Source organism: Aquarana catesbeiana, linkage group LG03 (genome assembly GCF_042186555.1).
Source record: "Aquarana catesbeiana isolate 2022-GZ linkage group LG03, ASM4218655v1, whole genome shotgun sequence".
Classification (NCBI taxonomy): Eukaryota; Metazoa; Chordata; class Amphibia; order Anura; family Ranidae; genus Aquarana; species Aquarana catesbeiana.
In genome coordinates this window covers 643,658,576-643,681,420 of record NC_133326.1, presented here as the reverse complement: position 1 = coordinate 643,681,420, position 22,845 = coordinate 643,658,576, and the positions used below count along the sequence as shown (strand labels likewise).

Sequence of the window (22,845 nt, the reverse complement as noted above, 5' to 3'; positions counted from 1 at the left end):
GGGGGGCACTCTGGGGACCCTGATGTAAGGGGGCTCTCTGGGGACCCTGATGTAAGTGGGGGGCTCTCTGGGGATATATATACACACACACGTATATTACTGTATATATATGTGTATGCCCGCCCAAGCGTATGACTTTCTTTACTACGCTGCTATGGGCTCTAGCCCCAGATCTTTTGTAGACTTGGCAATGCCCCTGCTTGACACTATGGTCAATGTATGGAATGTACAATGTTTGCATTTGGGGTTAACATCAGTGATGTCTCACAATGCACTATAGGCAGCCCAGGGGTGTGACAAAAGGCGTGTTCCCTAAATACGATTGACAAACAGTATACATTATGTATATGAACTGGGACTACTAAACAGTAACAAAGACTGTCTCTACTGAGCCTATGGTAGCCTAAAATGGCTAACAGCACACAATTTGTTTTTAACATGTTCAATGTAAGTAAAGATCAAGAGTTAGACATTGAGAATTTTGCAGAACTCAACAGAAGGAGGGACACCGCACGGCATGTGGAGGCAGTCTGGAAAAAGAGTACCAGGGGCATTTCCCCAGTGGAATTCCCGAGAGGCAAGCAAAGCAACACAGTTTCCATCTATCCAACCATACTTAAAACAATTTTGGGTGGAATAAGGATTTAAAATGATGAAGTTACACACAATAAAAAGTAAGAATGAATGAAACATCCTACACAAAGCCCTCACCAAAACTGCAGACTTCGATGTTTCCGGAATTCCTGAATGCTCCTGTTTATCCGCAGCTTCTTCAAGTACGTTGGAGAAGAACAGGGAAAGAAGACAGGTGAGTGAGGGGTCCGGTCCTGCATCTTTGTCCGCGCCACTGCCGGCTCCTCGGCCATCGGCGGTAGGAAAGCATCGTCCTCGTGTGCGGTCATCCTGGGGGTCTGCTCCGGGATCACCGGTAAAATCCCTTTTTTCTGGCTGGAGGCAGCCTGGGGCTCAGATTTCTCCATCAAGAGGGTAAAACAGAAAGCGCAGAAGTATGAATATAGATTTTCAAGCTGAAGTGACAGATCTGTTGGAGATAAAATCCAGCAGAGGCTTGCGGTAAAAGTTGAAAAAGAAAAAAGTCAAGCGTACAGTTTGCGTTCTACAGGACAACCAAGGGCTGGCTCCTGTGTGTTTCCAACGTTCAGGATCTATTCCTTCCCCCAAGACATCCTGGGAAATAAATAACACATGGAAATTGTGGGGAAGGATGCGTGATCAGAAGTGGGAGATGAGCAATTCAGAGATCTCACGCACGAGATAGAAATATATATATATGTATATCTTTCCTTATTTTCCTGCAGTCATCTGTGGGATGTGGCGCGTTAAGTCCTGAAGTCTCTGCGTTCTTGTAGACAAGATTCAACAGGTGATTACGGCATGGGAGCAAGGTGCAGGTCCTGATTGTGTATTCTCAGCAAGGAGGCTTCAGACATAAAGTTTGATCTGGGATCAATGAGTGCCTTGCAAGGGGTCCCTCCCGTGATTCTGATCCTGAGTGAAGGCGAGAACTTATTCAAGGTATTGGCCGTCTGCCTTCGGTTTGACCACGCTGTTTCCGTTTGTCAAAAAGCAGAAGAAGGGGAATAGCAGATAAGCAAGAGAAGGAGAGAGGGAGGGGAAAGGGGAGAAGGAGAGGAGGGCAGAATGACAGATACTTGGAGAGGAGACTCAGAGACACTGTGCTCTCTTCTTCTAGGAGAGGTATCTGATCGCTGCCTCTTCAAAGATCTGATTCATGTGTCATCCGCAGTTTTGTCACTAGAGGTAGAAATGTGATTATAAACCGTAAAAGGGTATATACACGCTCAGGTTATTACTTATAAAGCCGCTGGAGAAAACCAGTGTTCCATTGTGCCCTTCTGCTTTCTATTTGCTGTTTTTCTGCTGCTGGATTTTTAGACCAAAATATCAAAAGGTGTGAAATGACAAGCAGAGAGAAGTGCCATGAGTAAAAACTGTGAAATCACAAAGAAAACCGTCAACACCCAGCAAAAAAAAAAAAAAAAAAAAAAGGAGAATTACTTTTGCCAAAAAAAAAAAAAATAATAATAATAAATGCATCCCAGCAAAAAAAAAAAAAAAATCCACTTCAACTTTACTCCTCTTAATGACTAGGTCATTTTTTGCGATGCGTCACTGCGTTACTTTAACTGACAATAGCGCGGACATGCGACACTGTACCCAAATAAAATGTACTTTTTTCCCCACACAAATAGAGCTTTCTTTTGGTGGTATTTGATCACCTCTGCTTTTTTTATATTTTTTCTGCTATAAACACAAAAATGTAAAATTTTGAAAAAAAAAATAAAATGTTTAACTTTCGGATATAAAACATATCCAATAAAAAATGTAAAGAAATCTAGCTTCTTCATCAATTTAGACCAATATGTATTCTGCTCCCTTTTTTTATGTAAAAAAAATCCCGATAAGTGTATATTGATTGGTTTGCGCAAAAGTTATAATGTCTACAAACTATGGGATATTTTTATGGAATTTTTTAAAAATTTATTTTATTTTTTTTTACTAGTAATGGCGGCGATCAGCGACTTATACTGGGACTGCGATATTGCGGTGGACAAATCGGACACCTAACTGACACTTTTTTGGGACCCAGTGACACTAATACAGTGATCAGTGCTAAAAATATGCACTATCACTGTACTAATGACACTGGCAGGGAAGGGGCTAACATCAGGGGCGATCAAAGGTGTGCCTAGTCTGTGTTTTGTGTACTGTGTGGGAGGTGCTTTTACTAGGGGAAGACCTGGATCCTTGTCACTGCTTTGCAGGAACACAGGTTCCGTGCCTTCCCTACTTACAGAACAGCAATCTGCCTTGTCTACATAGGCAGACTGACGTTCTGCCTTTGTACCAAATGATCGGTGGGTGCCGGCGGACATAGAGTTCATGGTACCCACTGATCAGCCCCGCTGTGTATAATCACAAGGGGAACAAGCCGCCCCCAACCTACCCGGAAGTGCAGGATCACGTATATATACTGTACATGATCCTGCGCCCAGCGGCCACCCTGTAGCAGTAATCCTGCTATAGGGCAGTCATGAAGTGGTTAAAGGAGAATTTCACCTTCTGCACAAAAATACATAATATAATAATAAGATTAATAATAAATGCACCCATACAGCAAAAAAACAAAAACGAGCATTTAATATTTTTTTTCATTTGAGTCCACGAAGCATTGCAACCGCAATCTTTGGACTGCAGATGCAATACTTTGATTTCTCCAGTCACAGGTTCATACCAAAGTATGGACCTTCAGCTATGGAGGAAATATCAATGGACTACAAGCGTGATGATGTCACCACTCTTGTGCTTCATTAAGAACTACAGTGTGAATGGCTGACGCGGCTGTGTGGGAGGAGCCATGTACAGCCACAATGAATTCAAATCTGACAAGAGCCTATGGGGAAAAGGAACCCCTGATTCTATAAGTAAGAGGTGAGGCTGATGAGGGCCTAAATATGGGTGTAACATGAAACACAGTCATGAAAGTGACATTAGCTTTTAAAGAGTAAGTTGCTGCCGGTGTAGCAGTCCGTACACCGTAACACACAGCCCCAGAGTGCGCATCCATCATTAAGCTCACAATGGCAAGCGCTTATTGTTCAGAGCTTCTTTCTTCTGGGAAATCTTACCAGAAGAAGAAGTCTCAGATGTGCTTCTCACTGGTCAGCACGCATAGCTCCCAACTGTACCTGATTGGCTGGCTTGCTGTTTGACAGTTTTTATATAGGTAAAGGCGAGGCCACTAGGGGACATCATCACCAGGTGGCACCGCCCCTTGTGATGTCATGACCCAGCATGCACCGGTTGGTGACGCCACAAGGGGGTTGGTGCCACCAGGTGACCCCGTCCTTACCTAAATAAGAACTGTCAAACGGCAAGCCAGGCATTCGGCGGTTGGCCTTCACGGCGGGCAGAGCGAGTTTTTTCTTTTCACTTTCGGGTCCGGCGGTGCAATTGACAATGGCTCTACATCCGGGGCCACTTTTTTTAAAAATTATTAATAAAGGAATTGTAAAAATCTGTGTATTGTTTTTATTTATTTTGAAAATTTTTGGTGAATGGGTAGGGGTACTATGTATCCCTTACTCATTCACATGGGGGGGGATCTGGGGGCCCCCTTGCTAAGTCCCCCGCCCACAGACCCCCACAACCACAGTCTAGGGCTGTGGGGAAGAGACCCTCGTCCCTATCAACATGGGGACAAGGTGGTTTGGGGCGGGGGGGAGCAGGGCGGCTGGGTCTGGGGTCACGGGCGACCCGCTCCCACAGTGATTATACACAACAGAAGCTGATCTGCGAGTACCACGGATCTGATGTCTGCCGGCACCCACCGATCATTAGGTAGAATGCCGATCTGCCTATGTAAACAATGCAGATCGCCGTTCTGTGAGTAGGGAAGGCATTGATCTTGTGTTCCTGCAAAGCAGGGACAAGGATCAATTTCTTCCCCTAGTAAAAGCACCTTACACAGTACACAAACACTGGCTAGGCACACAGTTAACCCTTTGATCGCACCTGATGTTAACCTCTTCCCAGCCAGTGTCATTAGTACAGTGACAATGCATATTTTTAGCACTGATCGCTGTATTAGTGTCACTGGTCCCAAAAAAGTGTCAAACGTGTCAGTTAGTTTCCCGACTGTCCGCTGCAATGATCACTGCCTTACTAGTAAAAAATAAATAAATACAAATTTCCCATAGTTTGTAGACCTTAACTTTTGCGCAAACCAAGCAGTATACGCTTATTGGGATTTTTTTTTTACCAAAAATATGTAGCACTATACATATTGGTCTAAATTGATGAAGAAATTTGATTTTTTTTCATTGGATATGTTTTATAGCAGAAAGTAAAAAATAATGTTTTATTTTCAAAATTGTCCGTCTTTTTTGTTTATAAAGCAAAAAATAAAAACCGCAGAGATGATCAAATACAACCAATAGAAAGCTCTATTTGTGAGAAAAAAAGGACATACATTCTATTTGGGTACAGTGTCACACGACTGCGCAATTGTCAGTTACGCAAAAAATGGCCTGGTCATGCAGGGGGGTAAACTTTCCCAAGGGCAAGTGGTTAAAAAAATTTAAAGGAAAATGATGAAAATCTTTCTGGTTTCCCTTTAATAAAGCTATTATCACTAAGGAAAACTACAATTGGTGATGATGCAGGTTTACAGTAAATAGGAGCTCCAGCAAGAAGACAAGCATTGTCAGGTTTGAATCAGAAAGGAAGTGGTCAGGATGGGGTTTCCTTAGAGCTTCTCCAGAAAACGAATGAACTGCAGACACAGTGCTGTGACATGATACATACTATTATACCTGTAAAAGTATTGATAGAAACAGAGAAGGGGTGCAATAGGAATATGGAATCAGTATTCGAGTACTTACAGTCATTGTTCATTTCACCACTTCAATATCAGACACTTTCCCCCCTTCCTGCCCAGGACAATTTTCAGCTTTTAGCGCTGTCGCACTTTGAATGACAATTGTGCGGTCCATGCACCACTCTACCCATGTGACATTTTTATCATTTTCTTCCCACAAATAGAGCTTCATTTTGGTGGTATTTGATCACCACTGAGGTTTTTATTTTTTTGCTAAACAAACGAAAAAAGATCGAAATTTTTGACAAAAATAAAGGTTTTCTTTGTTTCTGTTATAAAATGTTGTTTTCTCCTTCACTGACGGGCACTGATGAGAGGGCACTGATGAGGAGGAACTAATAAGGTGGCACTGATGAGGAGGCACTGATATGTAGAATTGATGGGCACTGATATGCAGCACTGATGGGCACTGACAGGCCGCACTAATGGGCACTGACAGGCGGAACTGATGGGCACTGACAGGCGGCACTGATTGGCACTGGCAGGTGGCACTGATGGACAGTAATAGATGGCCCTAATGGGCAGCACTGATGATGAGGTACTGACAGGTGTTAGTACCTCATCATTGGCTAAAACTGACATTAGGTGCATATGAAAGAACAAGCCTTTGTTCTGCAAATAAGCACTGAACACATTATATTGCAACAAGATTGTTGCAATGCATTTGTGAGTAAAGCCTAATACTACTATTTGCAGACTTTATTCACACAGAAGCTGCTGTCAATGCTCCTGAAACGTGGAGTCTTGCCAGTTTCGCTGGAGAGGGTGGCTGTGTCAGGGAAGCCCTGAGCATGCTATGGTATACACAACTGGAGGGGACAGACTCCTTGTCACATAGCACCTTCGGTATGTGCTACCGTGTAGTTAGAAGGTCAGACCCCACGTCACATACATAGGTTCTCCTGTCTGTGTCACCTTGTGGTAGGAGAGACAGACTCAATGTTGCATAGCTCCTCCTAGGTGGATTCATTTTGTAGTAGTAGGGACAGACTCTATGTCACATAGCTCCTCCTAGCTGGAGTCATTTTGTAGTAGTAGGGACAGACTTATTGTCACATAGCTCCTCTTGGGTGGGTCACCCTGTAGTAGTAGGGACAGACTCCATGTCACATAGCTCCTCCTAAGTGGTGTCACCCTGTGGCAGTAGAGACAGACTCCATGTCACATAGCTCCTCCTGAGTGGTGTCACCCTGAAGTAGTAGGGACAGTCTCCAAGTCACATAGCTCCTCCTGGGTGGTGTCACCCTGTGGTAGTAGGGACAGACTCCAAGTCACATAGCTCCTCATGGGTGGGTCACCTTGTGGTAGCAGGAGCAGAATCAGAGTCACATAGCTTCTCATGGGTGTGTCACCCTGTGGTAGTAGGGACAGACTCCAAGTCACATAGCTCCTCATGGGTGGGTCACCTTGTGGTAGCAGGAGCAGACTTCAAGTCACATAGCTTCTCATGGGTGTGTCACCCTGTGGTAGTAGGGACAGACTCCAAGTCACATAGATTCTCCTGTCTGTGTCAACGGGAGGTGGAGGGACAGCTTCCATGTTCTCAGTTTCCTCCTGTTCTTTTTTTTTTCATGATGTTAACACTTTTTTATCACTAAACACAATCAACCAACAAATATTTTCTCATACAGACTATGAAATGAGGATCTGAAAGCAGAACTTCTGAAGAAGACACAGTGAGACTCGAAATTATGTAACTAGAATTGGCTGTGAGAATGAAGAGAGGAAATAACACATCTTCCCCATCCCCTCCCGCTCAGGCATATATTTTTCCATGAAAGAGATGTCTGGTCACGAAGGCTAACCATATACCCACAGGCTAAACAAGAGAAATCTACTGATCCCTCTATCTACGCTATACTGTGTGAACGGAGAAATCTCCCCCACTGACTATTATTCTGAATTGCTGCCTGGTCCCTTCGATTTTTAGTTCAAAGAATGTCTAGAGGAATGGTGTTGACAAAGCCACCCATGGCTCGAATTTTGACTGGTACATTGGGAACCAGATAAAATTCACTTTGTGTATGACCAGCTTAACCTACATTTCCTGCACAGAGAGGGATCGCAACACAAGCCCTTGGCACAACACCACCCTAAGCAAATATCCAGGTCAGAGCTGAGGAGGTCCACAAAATATTCTACAATAAAGCCCTGTACACACGGGCAGAATGTCAGGAGACATTTGTTAGTTCAAAAAAAAAAAGGGCCGACATTCTCTCCGTATGTTTGTCAGTCTGTTCAACAGAAGATGGCTATTTGGCCAGCTTCTGTCGGACGTGCATGCTGGAAAACCAGCAGCTGACTGACTCTAGATCAGAGCACTCAGCCAATGGCAGAGAGCGCTGATCAGAATGTTCTGGCGGGGGGGCCGCCCCTCTGTCAAAACACAACAGCTCAGCCCGGGAGATCGCTGGACTAACCTTGCATGGTTATTACACTGTCTCCGACTGGAGCTGTCAGGTTTTTTTCACCCATCTACCTGCTAGGTTGTTAATGTGTACCCGGCTTTAGACATGATGCTAAACAAAAAGTTCTAGTTCACCAAAGATAAGTAAAGCCGGTTAATGCCCCGCACACACAATGGGATTTTCCGACAACAAATGTTGGATGTTAGCTTGTTGGCGGAAAGTCCGACCGTGTGTACGCTCCATCGAACATTTGTTGTCGGACTTTCCGCCAACAAATGTTGGCTAGCAGGTCCTCAAATTTTCCACCAACAAATGTTTGTTGTCGGACTTTCCGATCGTGTGTACACAAGTACAAAAGTCCACGCATGCTCGGAATCAAGTACGAGTTGGAGATATAACTAGCGTTCGTAATGGAGATATCACGTACATCTTGTACGTCGATACGTTGTAATTGTTGGCCAACCTTTGTGTGAACGTGTGTATGCAAGACAAGTTGGAGCCAACATCCTTCGAACAAAATTCCATAGTTTTGTTGTCGGAAAGTCCGATCGTGTGTACGCGGCTTAACAGTTTTTTTTTTTCGTGCAACCCGGCAGGTAGCACGAATAAAAACTGACAGCTCCGGTTGGAGACACTGTACTAACCATGCAAGGTTAGTCCAGCAATCTCCCTCGCTGAGCTGTTGTGTTCTAACAGGGGGACGTTCCCCCAACCCCCCCCCGCGCCAGAACACTCCGATCAGCGTTCTCTGCCATTGGCTGAGAGCACTGATTTGGAGTCCGTCGGCTGCTGGTTTTCCAGCATGCATATAAACAAAAAAGTCGGTGCTACTACCCATACATCACATAGAAAGCAGAGATCCCAGGTGCTCGATCCACAGTCGCTGGCTGAGTAGGTAAATGAGGAAAAGATGATCCGCACTCCGGTCTCTGCCATAAGGTTAAAAGTCATATAAAGTCATAATGTTAGTCATAAGTTATGACTAAGGCCTTATAGGCTGAAACGCGTCAACTGTTCGTATTTGCGTTTGGTCACTGTGGCTTGTCAATAAAAATTATACTTCTTAAGAGCAATCACCGGAGTGCGGATCATCTTTTCCTCATTTTCCAGCATGCATGGCTGGCTTCTATCGAACAGACCGACATACACACAGGCAGAATGACGGCCATTTTTTTTTTTTAACCGGCAAATGTCACCTGACATTCTGCCCCTGTGTACGGGCCTTAAGTGTGTGTAAGGAGTGAGCAAAATAACAGAAACAGCACATAAAAAGTTTCAATTCACACAGCAGCAAAGATAATCATATCTATCAACTAGCCTTATGTTTAAGCGAAAAGAGAATTGTGAAAAGAGAAAAAGTGAGGCATACAAAGAACTTTTCCCCGCTGGTAAATAGTATTCGAACAGTGTGAGTTTTCGCTGTCAGAATACACTGGTTAGTGGTTACAGACAGCTGATCGAGAAAAAATTTCCAACAAGCCCATTCAACAAAAGTTGATCTAACATTTGACTTCTGTCAAACAGGCATGGACACACATGCATCGAAATTCAGCTGGTCCCTGCTGAATCAGCCGAATTTCAATCCATCTATGGCAAGATTTACTCACAAGCTGTTTTCTTTCTTAATTTTCTCATCCTCAATCTTTTATAAGGCTCCATTCACACTAGCGCATTTTTTGATGCATTTTGCAGAAATGCATGGGAATTTTTTAACATGGGTTCCTATGGAACATGTTCACATCAATGCCTTTTTGTACCTTTGCATTTTTGGAAAGGGTCAGGGACTTTTTTTCATGCAAAATGCAGTGTTTTGCATGTAATAGAATTCAAAGGACCAGCATCAAAAACGCAAGTGCAGCGTTTTTGCATCGTTTTTACAGCGTTTTTGCAGCATTTTTGATGCGTTTTGCGTTTTTGGCTTTTTTTTTTTTTTTTTTTTTTTTTTTTAGACTGTATACAGTCTAAAAAAAACTGTAAAAAACTGTAAAAAAAAAAAAACGCAAAACGTGGCAAAAACGCAGCAAAAACGCTGTAAAAACGCTGCTCAAAAACGTGGCAAGCATCACAAAAAAAACTCCAAAAACGCTCAAAAGCAACATGCATAGATGTGAATCGAGCCTAAGGCTCCATTCACACTAGCGCGTTTTTTGATGCATTTTGCATTTTGCAGAAATGCATGGGAATTTTTTAACATGGGTTCCTATGGAACATGTTCACATCAATGCTTTTTTGTATCTCTGCGTTTTTGGAAAGGGTCGGGGACTTTTTTTCATGCAAAAAGCAGCGTTTTGCATGTAATGGATTTCAATGGACAAGCATCAAAAACGCAAGTGCACCGTTTTTGCAGCGTTTTTGGTGCGTTTTTGCCGTTTTTGTTTTTTTTTTTTTTTTTTTTTGTAATTTTTTTTTAAGACTGTAAAAAAAATGAAAAAAAAAAAAAAAATGCAAAACGCAAATCGCGGCAAAAACGCCGCAAAAACGCTACAAAAACGCTGCTCAAAAACGTGCCAAGCATGAAAAAAAAACCTCCAAAAACGCTCAAAAGCAACATGCATAGGTGTGAATCCAGCCTGAGGCTGGATTCACACCTATGCATTTTTTGTGCTTTTTGCATTTTGCAGATTTGCACTACAGAACGTGTTCCATAGGAAACCATGTTAAATGGGCTGTAGTGCAAATCTGCAAAATGTAAAAAGCACTAACCGACCCAAAAAAAACCCCACCAAAAACACAAAACGCATAAAAAATGCTGCAAAAACGATGCAAATACGCTGCACTTGCGTTTTTGATGCTGGTCCATTGAATTCTATTACATGCAAAACGCTGCATTTTGCATGAAAAAAGTCCCTGACCCTTTCCAAAAACGCAGAGGTACACAAAGGCATTGATGTGAACATGTTCTATAGGAACCCATGTTAAAAAATTCCCATGCATTTCTGCAAAATGCAAAATGCATCAAAAAACGTGCTAGTGTGAATGGAGCCTAAATAGTGATAGTTTACTGATGACCTAACAGTGATGCATGCTAACACTCACTTGTTCGTAACTACGGGGAAAAAATATTTTTGGTTAGTGTGAAACAAGTAAGGACCGAGTTCCAAAGAAAACCATCTTGGATGCTCAGAATGGTTCATTTTAGGACAAAGAAAAAGAAGATTTTCCATTTTGCAAGATGCAAAGACAGTAATATGAGGGCTGTTAAAAGTTACAGAATTGAATTACACAAGTAAATCACTTCCAGAGGTTGGAACTGACTGAACAGCCTCCAAATCGAGAGGGTACATATAATTGAATACAGACAGAGAAATATAAAACGTACACTACAAGAATTCAGAATTTGAAAATAAGTTGTATTATTCTTCATACAATACAATTTTGATATGTGCACAATTTATTCTCCTCATCTACATTACCCAGATTTCCTGGTATCTCAATTGCTATTTCAAATGGACCTTTCAGTAACTTCACATATAGTATCTGCATGAATAAATTCCTTGTCATGGACATATTGGATCGTAGACCCTGAGTGCTAGCTGCACATTTGGAGAGGGTGGGAACCCTAAAAAGGGTCAAGGCACAGAGTCAAAGTACACATCACAAAATCATCACCAGAGAACCCTGCAAGAAGTGGTGGACCTTCCTGGTGGGTGTACTAGGCTGTGGCCCTCAGACAGAGGTTGAGAGGAAATTTCAGAGCCAAAGGTCAGGGCAGGCAGCGGACAAACATAGTCAAAATACAAGCTGAAGTGGTTAACCAGAGAAACCGGCATGCAGGAGTGCTGAAACTAACACAGACTGGAACCTTGGCCTGAGAGTAACCTATTGCTCAGGGAACGGGTGCAGACTTGAGCAGAGCTAAATAGTGAGGTGGACTGACAGGTGGAGCAGAGACTGGCCATCTTGCTGTTATATCAATCAGTTAGGGTTGCTCCGATACCTGAAACCGGTATTTTCAGGCTCGTTCTTCCATCTGTCAGCGGGATTCCCTCACTGACAGCTGAAATGTAAAAAAAAAAGCCAGCAATTATCAGTTGTGAAGGAGCGGGGGCGCCGCGTCCTTAACAACCGATGTCGCTGTCAGTGGAGTTCCCCCGTCGACAGCTGAAGTGTAAACAAAGTCCTGGTAAAAAAAAAAGCAGCCCAATTTTTATCAACAACATTGCTCTGCCCCTGAAACAGATAGATAAGAAGAAACCATGTTTCTTCTTACCTATCTTTCTGTTTATTCATTTACAGATCAAAGGGATGAACTTTGGTCTGCAGATGAAGTCAGTTTAACCAATTGCCGACCAGCCGCCGCAGTTGCACTACGGCAGAATTGCACGGCTGGGCGAAACAACGTTATGTAACGTCGCTTCGCCCTGTGGCCACTAGGGGCGCACGCGCCCTTCACTCGCCCCCTGAGCAGATGCGTGTGCCCGGCGGTCACAATCACCGCCAGGCTCCCGCGATCGTCACTGACACACGGAGAACCGGGCTCTGTGTGTCTAAACACACAGTTTCCGGTTCTCTGAGGGGAGAACAGACAAATAGTCTGTTCATACAGACGAGTTCCTCTGCACTGACCCCTCCGCCCTCCAATTAGAACACACACTAGGGAACACATTGACCCCTTGATCGCCCCCTAGTGTTAACCCCTTCACTGCCAGTGACATTTCTAAAGGAATCAATGCATTTGTATAGCATTGATCGCTGTATTAATGCCAATGGTCCCAAAAATGTGTCAACATTTTCCGGTGTGTCCGCCATAATGTCGCAGATCGCCGCCATTACTAGTAAAAAAAAAATTAATAATAAAAATGCCATAAAACTATCCCCTATTTTGTAGACGCTATAACTTTTGCGCAAACCGATCAATATACGCTTATTGCGATTTTTTTTTTTTTTACCAAAAATATGTAGAAGAATACATATCGGCCTAAACTGAGGGAAAAAATTGTTTTTTTATATATTTTTGGGGGATATTTATTATAGCAAAAAATAATGCGTTTTTTTCAAAATTGTTGCTCTTTTTTTGTTTATAGCACAAAAGATAAAAACCACAGAGGTGATCAAATACTGCCAAAATTAAGCTCTATTTGTGGGAAAAAAAAGGACGTCAATTTTGTTTGGGTGCAACGTCGCACGACCGCGCAATTGTCAGTTAAAGCGTTGCAGTGCCGAATCGCAAAAAGTGCTTTGGTCAGGAAGGAGGTAAAATCTTCCGGGGGCCGAAGCAGTTAAAGTAACCTGACAAATACATTTTTTTTTTTTTTTATTAAATTGTTCCTCTGTTTAACCCCTTATCAACCCTTACTTTACTCTAATCAGCCTTATTAACTCCCTATTCTCCTTCTCCATTTAATTATTATTTTCCTGCTGATTTTTTTTGTTCACGTCTATTTTTATAAACTATTAATAATTAAAAAACTTTTTTCGTTTGTTTATATTTTTACACCTTTAACCTATATTTACACATTTCAGATTGAAAAAAGCGGAAAATTAGAAAAAAAAATTATTTAATTTGTAAATAACTTTTCAATGTTTTGTACCACTGCTGACAGCTGAAGTGTAAACAAAAAAGTTGCGGTAGGCATCGGTAATTGGACTCGGCGAGTACTGAAAAAAAGTGTCGTGGAATCGGTGAATCCCTACAATCAGCAGGTGGGACAGGCATACAGAAGCACTGCACCTAACACAGACCCAGGTTTTGGGCTAGGAAATAAACCTATTGCTCTGGCTATGGGTGTTGACCTGGGCACAGCTAAATAGTGAGGTTGACTGACAGGTGAGCAGGTACTGGTTGCTCTATCAATCAACAGGTAAGATCTGTTCATGCTTTTAACTCCCAGTCCTGCAACAAGGTAAGAGAGACCACATGGTGGTAGAACCACAAGTAGCTGATCAGTGACAATATGCCACAATATACAACAGTATAAAATGCTCTATACATTAAAGCTGAAGTTTAGTTAAAAAAAACAAAAAAAAAAAAACAGGCCGCAGGATTCTGTAGAAATCTTTACTGCAGGGTTGCCCTGTCCTCTTCCTGCAGCTGAACTTCCAGGGCTGTGAGGGTTAAAATCTTCCGGGTCCGCACTAAAGATGATCCTACGGTTACACGCCCCATTCTGCCCTCTCCTCCAATCACAAAAGTTCTTTCACTGATTCTACTGCCTGCAACACGATCTGTGAATGGAAGTGAGAATCCTGTGACTCATTATACTCTTTATATTAAAACAGGGGGTCTCAAGCTTGTGGCCCTCCAGCTGTTGCGAAACTACAAGTCCCATGAGGCATTGCAAGGCTGACAGTTACAAGCATGACTCCCACAGGCAGAGGCATGATGGGATTTGTAGTTTCGCAACAGCTTGTGGGCTGCCAGTCGGAGACCCCTGCATTAAAATACTCTGCCACAGGGAGCATAATTAAAGTGGAGCTCTGCTTGTTTGCACCCTCCTCCCCTGCCACATTTGGCACTTTTTGGGGGGGAGGGGGGAACAAGTACCTGGTTTTGATAGGTACCCACTCCCACTTCCAGCTCAGATCGCCGTGGCGATCCGAGACAGAAGTTCGGCCTTCTTCCCCCACAGTCTTCTGGGACACATTACAGGTCCCAGAATACTATGGGACCATTCACAAGGTGCAGCGCGACTTGCTCCTGCGCAGTAGGAAACAGGCTGTAAAGCCGCAAGGCTTCACTTCCTGCTTCCCATACTAGAGATGCCAGCGACTGCACCCAAAGCTGATTCAAAATCGGCTCGGGTGAGGACATTGCTGGATCCCTGGACAGGTAAGACAGGCAGTATTTGTAGCTGCTGACTTTAAATTTTTTGAGGGGGAGGCTGGAGGTCCTATTTAATGAAAGAACATTTCTTAGATGAGAAGGAGGATGCATGTCCCTGTCAGATCATCTTTAGTGCAGCCGGAGACACATAGCACAGGAAGTTCATCAGCAGGAAGAGTACAGGGCAGTCCTGCCATAAAAATGTCTACAGAATCCAGATACCTGCACATCGTGGGGCATACTTCATTACAGGTAAGTAGTATAACTAAAACTGGAGAGAAAAAAGTTTTTTTAGCTAAACTTCAGCTTTAAAAGGGTTGCAGACATCCCAACCTGCAAAAACTCATTTCAGGGAGGTGGAGCTTCGTGCCCTAAGCCCCTCCCTCCCGTTGCAAAATATTTTTTAAATCACCTTTTTAATATTTTTCCACAGTGCTTCTGGGGAAGGCGGTGGGTGATATGTGGCAGTGGATGGTGTCAGCAGTTTTTTCCTTTTTAATAATTGATTTTTTTACAATTTATTTGTTTCTTAATTTTTTTTTACAATGCTTTCTGGGGGGGAGGGGTTGGGGCAGTGGACCATGTTGGTAGGGCAGGGGAGAGTTGTGTCAGTAGTTTTTTATTTTATTTTTTACACTTTTTAATTTTTTTAGAATTTTTTACATTATTTTTTGGGGGGCTTTGGTGAGATGTCAGTCAATTTTTTTACTACAAAGCAGATTATATATATATATATATATATATACACACAGTGTGTATGTGTGTATATATATATATATATATATATATATATATATATATATATATATATATATATATATATATATATATATATATTTTTTTTTATATATATATTTTTTTTGTCCTATGCAGTAAGGAGGTGTTTTTCTTAGGAAAATGGTGGCGCCCGGCCGGAGACTCAACACAAGAAGAATGTTTGTTCTCTAGCGTTTGAGAATTCTCCCATTAAAATCGATGCAATTTGGTCCACCACAAGATGGCCGCCAGCCGGAGCCCGCTGCACAGTGCTGGATCAGATCGGGCTCAGGTAAGAAAAAAGAGGGGTTGGGGGGGGGGGGGGGGGGGCGGGGAGCTGCAGCACAGAAGGTTTTTCACCTTAATGCATAGAAGGCATACCTCCCAACATTTTGACATGGGAATGAGGGACACCTACTAGCAAACATATGTAGGCATAGGACACACCCCCTTAAAGGGGAAATACCCCCCAAAAAAGGTTTATTAAATCAACAAGTGCTTTTTTTTTACCACTATTATTCCTTTATATTGGCTTTTAAAATTGAAAAATGCAGCAATTTAGAATTTGGATGAAAAGTTTAGCACTGGGAAACACTTTTTGAAAGATAAAAAGTGCATTTTATATACAACTTTATAGATCAAACCAAAATGAGGGACAAATGAGGAGGAATGAGGGATAGAGAGACATTGCTCCAAATCAGGGACAGTCCCTCGGAATCAGGGACAGTTGGGAGCTATCAGAGAAGGTGAAATACCTTGAGACTTTACAAGCCCTTTAACATTAAAAAGCAGTTCTTGATCTTCTGTCAAGTGACTTTGCCTAGGCTCAGATGATCTCATCAGTCTGCTGCAGGCAAGAGGAAGCATTTTCCCAGTCTCCCCCCCCCCCCCCCCCCGTGATTAGCCTGCCACATTGTGACTTTGTAGCAGGGAGGGGCTGATCTGTGTCAACTATTTTTGAACACAGACAAGAACTGCGCAGACACCGGTATTTACATCCTTGAGCCAGCATCAAATGCTGCCGGAGCAAAGATGGCTGCCTCCTTCCAGAAAGAAGGTTACTCATGGATGTACTGAGTTCTCTGAGGGCGTCCTTTGCTGCACGTTGTTGTCACTTGCTTAGATTGAATTGCTGAGATCTGCCACGAGTGTACATGAAAATCTGACAGTCCAGATAGGTATATTGAGCGAACCCAGTATTGGAGAGATTTCACTTGAAGTCATAAATATCATTAAACAATAAAGCACAGCATGATTCATGCCTCTGTATTGTTATCACTACCTTGTAAACATATAGCCTTATTTTTAGTCATATATATTGGTTAACCCCACAAAATGGCTGACTCAGCTGAGTGTAGGCGACAAGCATTCTTGAAGTATTTTGCTGTCTTAGAGAGCTGGTATTATTAGCGGGGTAATAGTATAATAAAACGGGCATCACAGTGCTGGTATAATTTCATGTGATATCTACAAAACGGTACATTTGAAAAATGGAACGCTCTGAACTCGAGTCGTGTGACATGAGTAGGTGAAACACACTGAGCATGTGTAATCAGGGTTTTTGTCTTCCTAAAGGCTTTTCAGTTCAGGAATATTATAAACTTACAATACAAGTCCGCAGATCAAGTCTTATATGCCAGCTACCATCTCTCCAGAGACTCTAACACTCTTCCAACCCTATCTAGCTGGCTGCCTTGCACAGCTACCGGGTTTCCCCCCCGAAAATAAGACTGTGTCTTATATTCATTTTGGCTACAAAAAACACTCTAGGGATTATTGTCAGGGGATGTCTTATTTATTTACGGTATGTACAATAATCTACATTTATTCAAATATGGGAATGGAAAAAACACAGCGCTCTAAAAAGTGTTAATACTACTAACCCCCAGACGACGTCAGTTACTAGACGAAACGTACGTCGGGAAGGTGACTCTCTGACGTCATCGCCTCACATTAGGACGGGCGCTCGCCAGCCGGCCGGCGATTTTTGCTCATTTTTCACTGCAAAATTGTAAGTGTTTTACCAACTTTTTAATAAATTTTATTCACGGAGTCACACTATGGATACCTTTCTTTTATTTCTATGGTTGTAATTTGGGGATTGGTACTTCCCTAAATCTGTCCATGGCCACGCCGCCAGAGGGATGCTTTGATGCTGGTTGGATATCCAGGTCTTCATTCCACCCAGTCCACCTGCTGCTTGTTACAATACACAGAGTGACGCTGCAGATCCATGTCCATCTGGCCTCCGGTTTATTTGATCAAGCTCATTCAGCTTGCTATTTGGTAAGCGTGCGCTTCAGGTGTGGAGGATCACTATGATGGGTGTTTCCCTACTTTCCCCCCTTTGCACACCGATCCCTATGAACAGCGATCGAGGGCTTCTTCCCACTGCCTAGTGGACTATCTGTCTATTTGATCCATAGACTTGTTTTTTTATTTGGTTTCACTATATACTTTGTGGTATTGATATATGCATCTGGTATTAGTTAGATACCAGTTTGGGGTTTTCACAATTTCACCCAGTTAAAGATTTCATATTATTTGTCACATATATTCACATATATGTTTTCTAAGGTATAGCACAGTTCCTTTTTCCTTACATTTATTCAAATACAGTCATGTCATCTCTTTGGGAAAAAAAAAATTCCTGATCCTTTAAAGCACATATGTCAAACAAAAAAGTTCCTATGTCCCCTGATGATATAATGCGCAGTGTATCTCCTTATGTAACTTTATTGCGGAAAATACCTTATTTACAGGGCCGCTGGGCGCTAACGTAACCGCCGGAGCTCTTCTTCCCCACTCCCAGCACTGGGAGGGGCCGCTGACATCAGCCGGGAGGAGAGGAGAAGATCTCCAGCGGGTCATGTGAGTAAATGAGGTACAGTGGAACCTTGGATTATGAGCATAATCCGTTCCAGGAGAATGCTTGTAATCCAAAGTACTCACATATCAAAGCGAGTTTACCCATAGGAAGTTAATGGAAACGAAGATAATTCGTTCCGCAATGACTTCTATTGCATGCAATACCGCATGTGGCCAGAGGTGGGGGGGGACGCCGGAGAGCCTCGGAAATACTCAGGGACAGCTCGGCTGAACTCGGAAACCCGTGGAAAGGCTCGGAAACACTCAGGAACGGAGTGTTTCTGAGTAATTCCAAGTGATTCCGAGTATTTCCGAACGGCTCCGAACCGTTCCGAGTGTCACTGGCGCCCCCGCACCTCTGGCCAAATGCGGTACTGCACACCACATTAGCTTGAATTCTGCTCGTATTGCGAGACAACACTCGCAAACCGAGTCAGGATTTAAAAAAAAAAAAGTTGCTCGTCTTTCAAAACGCTTGTTAACCGCGTTACTCGTTAACCAAGGTTCCACTGTATTTTCAACATTAAAGTTACAAAAAGAAGACACACTGCACATTATATAACCTTTTTACAAACGTATTACATGTTTTTACAACGACTTTAACTAGGGCTTATTTTCGGGGTAGGGCTTATATTACAGCCATCCCTGGAAATAACGCTAGGTCTTATTTTCGGGGAAACAGGGTACTTCTCAAATGCATTGAGGCTGAACCCTTCCATAACACCCCCGCCCACTATGGATAGTTCCCCCATTTTATACTTCCCCTCTTATTATACCTCCTCCATTCCTGTATCCCTTGCCCCTACATAAATACAAAGAATAGAGCCGGCAACTCCAAACGTCCTTGTTGCTTTTTTATTGGTGCATAAAAGAAAGTAAGTAAAAATATACAGGGGTTCACATGTTCTGGCTTACAAGCCTTGATCACAGCACCTTGCCCCCTTTTCCCCACCTTCTTTCTCTTCCTTCCCCTTTTTTTTTCTTCCTCCCTCCCCATCTCAATACTTTTTTCCCTCTATTTCCTTCATTTACTGTACCCTCGCCACGATGGGGCATAGATAGGGATCAATGTTTTACCTTAAAGAAGACTTTTCATAATCTATATATTGTATTTCTATCCCCCAGGGCACAAAATGCATGTTTTATAGATGCTGTAAATCCAGAGCTAGCGTGGTCGACAGTCCCCACCGATTTGCGACCATACTGCTCTGAAGGGGAAGAATAAATGAAGAGAACTGATTGACAGCGTTGGACCAGTGCCATCACAACACAGAAGGAGGCAAGAGAGCTTGGTCTAAGCTCCACAATAAGAATGCAGGAGGACGGGGCGTGTCAGTGCTCACTTTCCAATGTGGCACCATGTTATTTTGAAAAAGGGTTCCACCTCCAATTTGCTTACCTTTGCAGAACAGGCTGATGTTAGGCTTAATGACCACAGTTGTAGGCAGGACTTTCAAGCATGCCCCTCTACCTCCCCAGTGGGCAACATTCAGCAGAAGTGATGGTGGATATGACCTCAGGAGGGCATAATATACATATGAATGCCGCCTCTATTTACATATCAATGTCGCCGCCTATTTACATATTAATGCCGCCGCTATTTATATATCAATGCAGGTTATTTTACATGTAAACACAGGGTCTGCAGGTGAGTCATCTGTACATGGCATTAGTAACAGAACTTCACACTGAGATATTTAGACACAGCACAGGACTAAAACTTCAAAGGAATTTAAAATGAGATAGTTGGCAAGTATGAGGCAGCTGCTTTGGGCCCCACAACAATGATGGGGCTCAGGGCAGCTGCCCCTTTTGCCCTGCTTTAAAGACAGCCCTGAATGGGACACATGCAGGGTCAGCAACAACAAGTAGGCCCATAAATTGGGCTTCTGGCAGGGGAGGAGCTGCTAGTATGTAATGGAAGAGAAAAACAAAATATTTACTACACTACCATTTAGCATTTCAACATTCAGGTATTTCAACCTGGACCAGAATTCAATTTTTTATGTGACTTCTTCTTTAATCTGGAACTTAAAGTAAAAATGAAAAAAGGGCGACTGGGCAAGCTTTTTATTGTAGAAGAGACATACTGCGTTTCTTTTGTTTGCAAATGATTCTTATCTGCCTGCTCACCTTCTGATTGGCATTGTACACTAAGCTGCGCATGCTCAGTGTACAATATTGACATCTGTCCGGATGAACAATGGGCTAAGATTTCAGCATTGGTGTAAGGTAAACCAGATTCCCAGCACCAGAAAACCAGGGCAGGCTTACCGTATGCTCATATTCGAGCGCGTGTGCATTGCTCACATGCTCATCCTTCTAGGCAAAGAGGCAACAGATGTACTATTCCAGTTCATTGTGCTCGCATTCATGCTCAGTCTCGCACACGTATGCGCGCACTTGCGCATACCAATTAGCGTACGCACTTGGTTCCCAGTGGCCTATTTAAACTGGTTTGTTACCATGAGCCATTGCTGAATTACCCTCACCTTGTACCTGTATACCTGAGACCTGATCCATTGAACCTGCCTACCCATACCTCTCAACATTTTGAGATGGGAATGAGGGACGCCTACTAGCAAACTTATGTAGGTATAGGACACACCTCCTGCCACACCCCTTAAAGGAGAATTAACCAAAAGAAAAAGGTTAAATTAAATCCACAAAGGTTTTTTTTTACCACTATTATTCCTTTATATTGGCTTTAAAAATTTACAAATTCAGTCATTTAGATTTTGGATAAAAAGTTTAGCTCTGGGAAACACTTTTTGAAAGAGAAAGTGAGAGAAAGACACTTCTGAAGGTGGAGACAGAGAGTGTGAGGGCAAGGAGTGGCACGAGTGCCTTAATAGCTGGCTGGCAAAGTCCGCCCTTTAGGTGGATGAAGCTCGGTGTCGCAGTCCTCAGGACAGGATACTGAAGTAGCTTGGCACCAGAGCAGAAGATGGTAGCAGAGCCAGTATGCAGGTAGCGACCAGCGGCAGCCGGGCAACAAGGGACTGAGTCAGCAGGCAGAGCAAGTTCAGGAAGCAGGCTAAGGTCGGTAACAGCTGGGCAGCGTAGTACAGAATCAGCAGGCAAAGACAAGTCCAGTAAACAGGCCAAGGTCAGGGAGATCAGATGAACAAGGTTAATGCAGGAGCAAAGGCGAAGTTTAGGAGAAAGCCGGGTCATACACATGTAAGCATAGCTCCCAACTGTCCCTGATTTGGAGGGACTGTTCCTGATTTGGAGCAATGTCCCTCCGTCCCTCTTTCCCCCTCATTTTGGTCTGATCTATATAGTTGTATATAAAATGCACTTTCTCTTTCAAAAAGTGTTTCCCAGTGCTAAACCCTTCTTCCAAATTCTAAATTGCTGCATTTGTACATTTTAAAAGACAATATAAAGGAATAGTAGTGGTAAAAAAAAGCCCTTCTGGGTTTATTTAAACTTTTTTTGGGTTAATTCTCCTTTAAAGGGGTGTGGCAGGGGGGCGTGTCCCATGCCTACATACATTTGCTGGTAGGTGTCCCTCATTCCCATCTCAAAATGTTGGGAGGTATGGAGAAGATGTTAGCAAATCTCCCAAAGGAAAATATTAAAACATGAAAAAAGAGGTTCCTCCTCTTCTTGTTATAGCACACCATGATAAAAATGCTTACATAACAAGATATATTAAATACTCAGCAATGTGGAAATACACAGGATAGCTTGATTTAATCACTAAGGGCGGAAGTCAGACACAAATATTACTTACAGGAAGCCTGCAACAAGATAAATACAGGGGGGGGGGGCAACAATTGTAGACCTTCTGAAAATTCTAGTTGCTGGGCTGTCATGTCAATCATCCGACCTTTAACCCTTCTGAGTTACTGGCCTGGCTGGAACGACCATGAAGCAAATCCTATACATATACATGTTTGGGGTTGGAGAGTACTGAAGCTACCTGCTGTTCAATGTAAATATGCTTCCTATTACAAGACTGTAAATAACAGTTAGATGAGAGTCCGGTCCTGCTATTGTGCTTTGGGTCCTTTCACACTGATACATTTTTCCTGTGTTTTTTTTCCCTGCAAGAAAAAACGCAAGAACATTCTAAATCCTAAGGGACATTTCACACTACTGCGTTATGCCCTGTACACACGGTCGGACATTGATCGGACATTCCCACAACAAAATCCATGGATTTTTTCCAACGGATGTTGGCTCAAACTTGTCTTGCATACACACGGTCGCACAAAGTTGTCGGAAAATCCGATCGTTCTGAACGCGGTGACGTAAAATGCGTACGTCAGGACTATAAAGGGGGCAGTAGCCAATAGCTTTCCTCTCTTAATTTATTCTGAGCATGCGTGGCACTTTGTGTGTCGGATTTGTGTACACACGATCGGAATTTCCGACAACGGATTTTGTTGTCGGAAAATTTTATAGCCTGCTCTCAAACTTTGTGTGTCGGAAAATCCGATGGAAAATGTGTGATGGAGCCTACACACGGTCGGAATTTCCGACAACAAGGTCCTATCACACATTTTCCGTCGGAAAATCCGACCGTGTGTACAGGGCATTACAGTGCATTACAGTGCGTTGGCTTGTACCTGCAAAACACCGTAGGTGTACGTCAAATCATGTCGAATCACGACTTA

At 43.0% G+C, this 22,845-nt stretch overlaps 1 protein-coding gene across 2 annotated transcripts in view; it reads right to left on the bottom strand.

Annotated features, from left to right (window-relative positions):
- PDE4A (phosphodiesterase 4A) overlaps nucleotides 1-22,845 on the bottom strand; it is a 494,628-nt gene that overhangs the window by 253,606 nt on the left and 218,177 nt on the right. Inside the window, exon 1 of one of the 2 annotated variants that reach the window (XM_073622565.1) lies at nucleotides 712-1,554. The exons of the other annotated variant lie outside the window; for it this stretch is intronic. Within the exon in view, the coding sequence (XP_073478666.1) occupies nucleotides 712-980 (269 nt within the window). The 5' untranslated portion in view covers nucleotides 981-1,554. Of the gene's footprint in view, nucleotides 1-711; nucleotides 1,555-22,845 lie in introns of those variants that run through there. 2 annotated transcript variants of the gene reach the window in all.